General features: G+C 58.6%; 1 protein-coding gene across 8 annotated transcripts in view; it reads right to left on the bottom strand.

Annotated features, from left to right (window-relative positions):
* Window positions 1-201: 201 nt before the first annotated feature.
* FOXP4 (forkhead box P4) overlaps window positions 202-7,841 on the bottom strand; it is a 53,486-nt gene continuing 45,846 nt past the window's right edge. For all 8 annotated transcript variants that reach the window (XM_055330115.1, XM_055330118.1, XM_055330116.1 and 5 more), the window contains 4 exons: window positions 4,874-4,995; window positions 3,279-3,345; window positions 2,596-2,765; window positions 202-2,151 (listed from right to left, as the gene is read on the bottom strand). In XM_055330115.1, coding sequence (XP_055186090.1) covers window positions 2,004-2,151; window positions 2,596-2,765; window positions 3,279-3,345; window positions 4,874-4,995 — 507 coding nt within the window. In that variant the 3' untranslated portion in view covers window positions 202-2,003. The remainder of the gene's footprint in view (window positions 2,152-2,595; window positions 2,766-3,278; window positions 3,346-4,873; window positions 4,996-7,841) is intronic.

Below are 7,841 nucleotides of genomic sequence, written 5' to 3'. Positions count from 1 at the left end.
TACCAGAGAACGTGGAGGACAGTGGAAGAGGAGGGCAGGAGGAGCAGAGAGGTTGGCGGGGCCCCTTCCTGGCCCACTCACGCATTCCCAGAGAGCGCCCCTAGGCTTCCCCGCTGTCCACCAGGCCTGCTGCCCTCGGCCCCCCAGAGCCATCTTTCCACTTTAGTGTCCTTCCCCCCTCACCTTGGTGACACACGCAGGGCCCGGTGAATAGAGGACGTTTAATATTTCTGTGCTGGTCAAACAGAACACAGGTGGGGAGTACACAGGGGAGGGGGCGGACGGCCCCCTGCCTCTTAGGAGGGGTGGCTTGTGAAGGGGTGTATGTGGGGAGGGGTTTCTTGGGAAATAGTCCAAGGAGTCTTCTCAGCAAAGGGGCCTGGCCTGGGGTATCATGAGCATCCAACATACCCAGTCCTTGGCCTAAGTTGGGGTCCCCCATAGGGGGTCTGTGGAGTCTCACTTTTTTTTTTCCAGCTCCTTTGCTGGAATCCACACTCCCAGCGTGATGGGGGGACTTGGTCCTAGTGAGGGGTCTGCAGAGCCCCCAGGAAGCAGCCCAGGGTTGGGACTCGGGCTCAAGGCCCATGGCCCGAGGAGATGGGAACCCCTTGGGATGCTGAGGGCAGCACATCTCCTTCCCTCTGCCCTCATTCCTTCCTCCAGGCTGGCCAAGAGCAGAGTTGGGGTGAGCAGGGCCCCCAGCCTCTACTGAGTCCCAGGGTCCTCGGGGTGGGGTGGAGGAAGGGTAGAGAGAGGGTCTGGGCCACCAACAGACACTGTAAACTTTGGTTTAAAACAATAACTTAAGTGGAGGGAGGGCTTCCAGCCTGGGGCCAGGGTAGGGAGCAAAGAGGAGCAGGGGTGTGGGAGGCGACAAAGGAAGAAGCCAACAAAAAGTTTTGGTTTTTGCTTCCGGCATAAGAAAGGTCTTTGGTCATTGGTTTAACTGGGGGGTGGAGAGGGGTCAGGGAGGGGTGCTGAGGGAGGGTGAGAGAGAACTACAATGGGGGACCTGTAGGCTGGGGGTGACCTGTTGGGTCACAGAAGCCACCTGCCCCTCAAGCCTGGTTTCTGCCTGGCCTTTGCTGTGACAGAGGCAGGATGCTCCTGGGTGGCACCAGGGTTGCCTGTGATGCCAGCTCCAGCCTCAAGGGCAGGGCAGCTCCCTTCAGCGGCTCCCCCTCCCTCCGTTAGTCCACCAGGCACAGACCTCTCTGTGAGGAGGCCGGCCCTGGGCCTCTTCCTCTGCTCCCCAGTGTGGGGCACCCAGGGAAGGGGGTAGCAGCTCAGCTCAGCCTGGGCTCTGTCTTAGGTCCAGGGCAGAGGCTGGAGCCAAGCAGCCTTGCTCCCACAGATCCCCACAGGGCACACAACTTGCCCCGCCCCAGCTGCAGCTTGCCAGTGGGCACAGCTGAGGGGGCTGGTGCTCTTGGGCGGGGGTGGTCTGAAACTTAAGCTCCCCCAGCCCAGTAGGGCCGGGGTGGGAGCTGGGGGCAGCGAGGAGATTTTTTCACAGTACGGAAAAGGAGGAGGAAGGGAGCACAAATTAGGAAGGTGGGGGGCCTCTGGCCAGAAAACACTGCCAGAGCCAGGTGCGAGGGGCCCTGGGTTGGAGAGGGGTGGCTTAGCCCCGCCTGCGGGTCTCCATGGCGCTGAGGGGCCCTGTAGGGGAGAGCTGGTGGGGGAGGAGGGCCCTGCTGCTGCTGGTGGTTGGGGGGAGGCGGTATTCAGATGTAGGGGAGGGTCTGAGAAAGGGTCTGGGCCCTCCATGTCCTCTGCCGGTCCCAGACCAGGGGTTATGTGTCCCCTCGGGGGCGGGCCTGTCCCTGCCCCCCCGAGCGTCTGTCAGTCAGGTCACATCGGGAGTCGCTGGCCCAGCCCCTCCCATCTGAGTCCTGGAAGTGCCTTGAGGTTTGGGCGGGGCTGAGGAGTGGGGGTAGGTGGGGCCTGGGGTCCGGAGGGAGGGGTCTCACCCCTGCCCCGCCTGCCCCTAGAGGCCCTTAGGACAGTTCCTCTCCTGGCAGCTCCTCCTCAAGGTCCCTGTCTTCAGGAGGCCCCGCAGTGCTGGGGTTGGGGGGGCCCAGGGGCGGGCCTGGCCGCCTGTCTTCCTCTGCCTCGGCTGGCTCCTCTTTCACCTGCACCTGGTGGCTGTGACAGAAGGGATCATGTGGGTGCCCCAGGGGCCTTCCCCTGCCCCCCCAGAAGGTCAGAGTGCAGTGGGGTGTCCCCAGCTCGCCTCCCCAGCTCATCCCTGAGCTACTGAGGCCTTAATTTTAGGTCTGATCTCCCCAGGAGCTTTTCTCTGAGGAAGGGGAAGGCTGGGATGGACGGAGGTTGTCTCTGGTCAGGAGGAGATGAAACAGTGGGAAAGGAGAAAGGAGAAGAGGAAGATGTCATTGTGGAAGGAGGGGAATGAAAGGGGGAGGAGGAGGAGAGTAAGAAGGGAGAGAGGAGGGAGAGGCGCCAGGAAAAAGGAGGGAGAGAGAGAGAGAGATCACCAGTCCTGGGAAGACAGGTATGTGTGTGTGTGGGGGTATGAGATGGGGATCCCACCTGCAGGGGCATTGGGGGGGGCACAGGCCATGTGCTCACCTGTACTGGGGCGGGGAGAGGCGAGGGGGGCTGCTGCTGCCATTGCTGGGCAGCGGCTCAACGGGGGCGCCCACTTCGTCATGGCTGAGGGGCAGGAGGCTGCTGGCAGAGCCCGGGTTCAGCATGCCAGGGCTGTTGAGGAGGGGGAAGCTGCTCTCGGCCAGGGCAGCCTGGAGGGCACAGGGTTGGCCCTGTCAGCCGGCTCCAGGCAGTCAGGTACATCCCTGCCCCCACCCCCAGAGAACCCCCAGGGAGTCTATGTGCTGATCCTGAGAGCAGATCTATCTCAGTGACTCCCCAGCCCAGGCCTGGCCTTTCCAACACGGCACACCCCCCCAAGGCCAGATCATGACCCTGACTGGCCTTCTCCCAGCTTTCCTGGGAGCTTGGGCCCAACCTATCCCTATCCCTTCCCAGGAGACAGAAGACCCCAGAATGACAAGCCAGGGAACACCATTGGTTATGCCAACCACCCTCCTTGCTCTCTGGACCGCCTGAAGCAGCAGAGGTGGGGGCTGAGCCCTGAGTCGGGTGGGGCAGAGGTCTGGGATTTGGGCCACCCAGGGCGGCCTTCACCCTACTGGCCCTCCTCTGACAGATGGGCCCTCGCGGGGGACAGGGGGCGAAGGTCAGTGTGTGGGGGCAGGAAAGCAAGGGGCTGGCTCCAGCCAGGGTGCACTCACCTGGTAGCTGGCATTAAGTGCTCCGTAACTGAGGCCCGAGATCATGTTCTTCACCAGGGTGGGGCTCCTGGAAGACAGAGAAGGCTGTGTTGGGTTCATTCATTCACTTGCTCCTCCTTCACGCCCTCAGCCTTACTAGGCCCTGCCCTGTGCCAGGGCCCATTCCATTCATGGTCCTAGGAGGCTGAAGCAAGGTCAGTGCTGTCTGCCAAGTCCCTGTGCACTCCATCTTACTCAACCCTCACGCTGACAGGGCACAGCACATATGGACAGCCCCCTCCACGCGTCCGGCGCTGGGGCTCTCAGGGGCTCTGGAGCAGGTGCAGTGTCTCGGAGCTGGCAAGTGGGAACGGGGATCCCTCCTCATGCCTGTCTTCACATCACGCTACTCCAGCGGGTTTTCTCTGCTGTCTAGATGTTCCAGGGTTCACCAGGTCCAAGCTAGAGCCCCAAGAGTCCTGTATCTGTAACATCCACACCATCTTGCCATCCCGAATTTTGGGACATCTAACAGCTGCACATTCAGCAGGTCCTTGTGTGCTCTGCACCAGAGACTTTTGTGCACAGGAAGGTGTGCAGGAGTTGGGTCCTGTAAAGCAGTGGCTCAAGGCTGCCCCTCTTCCACAATGATTAATCCTTTATCCCCCATTTACAGACAATCTAAGAGAGGTGAAGGAACTGGCCCAAGGTCACACAGCCAGTGAGAAGCAGAGGTGCACTGGAACCCAGGTCTTCTGACCAAGTTGGTAAAGAGACATACCAGTGCTGTGACTAGTATGTGTGTATAGGGGGCACTCAGAAGGAGATGGCTTTCTTCCCTTTTCCAGGCCACCTTCCTATACCCCCTACCAACCGCCTGGCGGAGAGAGGCTCTTTTCCCAGGAGGATCTTGGAGGGGAAACGGCACCCACAGAGGTACCCATCTAACTGTCTGACTTCTCTCCCTCCCAGCAGGCCTCTGGCACAAGCAGCACAGGCAAAGAAGGGCCGCGTGTCAGGAGCACATGGGGTGGGTAAGAGACCCCTGGAAGCCAATGGGAGGTTTCCTCCCTCTCCCAACTTCCTCAGTTTCCACTGAAAATGCTGCTTGCTACAGCAGAACATAAAAGGTGGGAGTTCAGACACCCAGCTCTGCCAGGAATCTGCTGTGTGACCTCCCCCCCAGCCCCTTGCCCTCTCTGGGTCTCTTCTCCCTATAAAACAAAGAGGTGGGACCTGGGGACCTCAGAGATGAGCTCATCCTGTGAGGAGACAGAGGAGTATGGCTCTGGGGCTGGCAGCCACCTCACCAACGGCCATACTAGCTGGCATCCACCCGTGTTCCAGCTCCGGCCATGGCTACCCTCAGTCTCTGTGTCTCTCTGGTGGCAGGTCCCCCCCCTCCCCCAAGCTCCTTCCCTCATTTAGACATAGGGACAGAATAAGACATAAACGTCCACCTGTCACTCTCCTGGGTTCCTGCATCCCTTTTCTCCGCACCCCACCTCCGAAGTGGGAAGGACGGGGGTACACAGCGGTGTCCTGGTGAAAAATAGGGTGGGTAGCCCATTCCATGCCCCAGATGAGTGTCCCTGCTCAGGGCTGAGTCCACATACCCTGTCATCTTTGGCGGCCTCCGCTTCTGATACTCGCGTTCGTCCACAGTCCACACGGCGCCCTTGACGTTCTCCACACGCACGAAGCACTTGTGCAGGCTGAGATTGTGCCGCACAGCATTCTGGGGGTGGTGACAAGGTGCATGCTCTGAGCAGGTTTCTCCACCCTCTCCGGGCTCGGGCGGGTGCAAGGGGCAAAGCACCTGTCCCACCTGGTCCCACTTCCCCAGGCCCAGGGAGGCTGGGGCTGCCTCAGTGAGGAGTCCCAGCTGGGGTTGGGGCTGGCAGGCAGGCCTCTCTCCTGCCCACCACCCAGGGACTGCAGGGTCTGTCAGGGTCTTCATTGCCACAACCCATTTTATGATCCGGTCCCCTTCTCCCTGCCATATTTTGGAAAACTCTGCCTACCAACTGAACACCACCTAGGTCGTAATAATTTGGTTCCCCCAGCAGCACTGATCAGACACATGTTGCTGTCACTTGGGGGCTCCTGGTCGCCATGAGCCTGCACTTGGGCCCTGGCACGTCAGTGAGCCTGGGACCTGTTATCTTAGGTGCGTGCAAAATTTCTATGAGGCTTTGGAAGTTCTGGAAATAAATCAGGAACTCTCACTGCAAGCCTCTCCAGCCTCTAGGAGTTTGGGAGCCATGGCTTTGAGAAGAGACAGCTTAAGAGCATGAGGTAGACAGCAGGCCTCTCATACATACTTGTTGAAATACACTGGGAGAAAGGAGAGCATGGATTTACTAGCTGTGAGGCAGGAAGAGGAAAGAAGAGAGAAGTCACCTTGTCACTCCCACCTCCTTCTGGTGGAGTGACTTTAGGAATTGAGGCCATCTGAATTGTAGGACACTTGGGTGGTGGCGGGGAGCTTGGCCCCATTCCCCCCAGGGGGCTTAGATGAGGGCCCTAGCCCACCAACTCCTGCCAAGTCCCTCAGTCCTGTCCCTGTACTCTCTTCTCTCAGCTTCAGCCCCACCCCCCACCCCCGCCATTCCTGTCCCTGTTACCTGTCCTCCCACAGTCTCCCCCCCCTTGTCCCCATCCTTGTCTCCTCTTTACATTTCTAAACGGGGAAGAAAGCCGGCAGGGCGGGCAGCCTGTGCCCCTGGAGATCCCCTCTCCCTCTCTCCCTTCCAACTCTTGCCACTTGCAACTGGCCCGATTTCATTACCAATTTTAATTTGCCTCTAATTAAATCCTGTGTATTTTTCCGACTCGCTTGCTAATCCACGAGGGAGGCGGGCGGCTGGAGTGGAATCTCTTGGAGCGATAATTACAAAGGGCCTAATCACGCCGGGGCTCCTGCCTCGGAATAAATTTGCCCGCATTACGGGGCTCCGATCCTCCGCTTTGCAAATGAGAATGACCCCAATTTCCGAGGATGGCCTCACCGGGGCTTTTTTCCCTCATTTCGAAGCCTGATTCGTGATGAGAGACTAATTCGTTACGCTGAAACATTAACGGCAATTTAAGGGGTCTGGCGGGGGCTGCGTAAACAAAAGGACAGGCCCACAACACGGGCCCTGGGAGGGGATGGACACAGGAGGAGGGCTGGTGAGGACCATCGGCTTGGCAGATGGCAGCTCTGTCCCTGGATGAATGGCAGCTGGCCTGGCCCACACTGGCTCCCAACCCTGCTGCCCTGGTCTGAGGTGGACAGCATCTTGGAGTGTGGGCCAGAAGGGTGAAAGGAGGAGGACAAGAGGAGGAAGAGTTGAGAAGAGGGACCTCAAGGGGCAGATAAATGGGTGGTTGGTGGAAGGTGAACAGTCAGGTGTAGACAAGGATACATTTCCCAAGGAACGTGAATGAAGCTTGGCTGCAAAAATCCTGGAGGTCAAAGTGGAGCTCAAGCTGAGCTAGATCTGCTGTGCCACAGGGAGGGAGGGCACAGGCAGTGCTCCAAGTGGCGGAGGCAGTGGCAGAGCACCACCAACTGGGAAAGTCACCTGCTCATTCAGCTAGTGTTGAACCAGGACCCTATAGGAGGTGAGGGGAGGTGGACATGAACACCCGGGAGCAAGAGACACACCACTGGGATGACCCTGGCTACCAGGCAACCATGGACTATAGTATAGAAGGTCAAAGGGGCTCGGCTAACCGGGGATTCAAGATGGTCATTGAGGAGTTTGTGCAAGTCACCCACACTAGCTCTTTCTGATTGCAAGAAAGGAGAGCAGGGTGGTACAGTTAAGAGAGTATGGGAATGGAGGGTAGGTGGGTGAGTGGTACTCTGCCCCCAAGAAGGAGGCTGTCTTATGGGGAGCGAGGCTCTATATTCTCATCCCAACAGGTAGGGGATTAATCTGCATTATGAATACAAACATTAGATGAAAATTGTAATGATCCTTTATGTTTGTATAGGACTCTATCATTTTTTTAAAACCTGGTATGCAATCTGGTCTGGGGGTTGGAGACTGGACCAGGTGGTCCCAACAAGGCCCTGCGGGCTCAGGGAGAGGGCAGGACTGTGGTTGGCAGGAAATGACATCACTCACAGCCAATCAGAGCAGCTGTCCCAGCCTTGAAGCCTCTCTCCCCAGCTTTGGGAATTATGAAGGGCCGTGGAGCAATCTCTCCTGCTGCAGTTAGCACATTTCAGGGCAGAGAAGAGGGGGCCCTATGCAGACCCACCCCATCGGGCACTGGTGGTGGGGATGGGGCCTCAGTGACACTTGTTGAAAGCCAGCCGCGTTGCGCGGCGGTGGCCGGTTTTGCTGCAGTTTCTGAGCTGGCCAGCAGGGGGACTCAAGAGCCAGGGATCCAATTAAGGTCCTGAGCTAAGTACCCCTTCCCAGGTGTCTAACCTTCCCCTCAGGGCGCCACCACTCCCTTCACTTTCCCTCCACCCCCACCCCCATTTAAATATCACTTTCCACTCTGCTGCACAAACCCTAATATTCTCACCCATCAGACAGACACACGGACACACACATCCCTCCCATCTTGGCTATGGGAGAACAA

The sequence above is a fragment of the Nyctereutes procyonoides genome, unplaced genomic scaffold (genome assembly GCF_905146905.1).
Source record: "Nyctereutes procyonoides isolate TBG_1078 unplaced genomic scaffold, NYPRO_anot_genome, whole genome shotgun sequence".
NCBI classification, from domain to species: Eukaryota; Metazoa; Chordata; class Mammalia; order Carnivora; family Canidae; genus Nyctereutes; species Nyctereutes procyonoides.
Note: the sequence above shows the minus strand (reverse complement) of the source record. Positions and strands in the feature narration are given on the sequence as shown.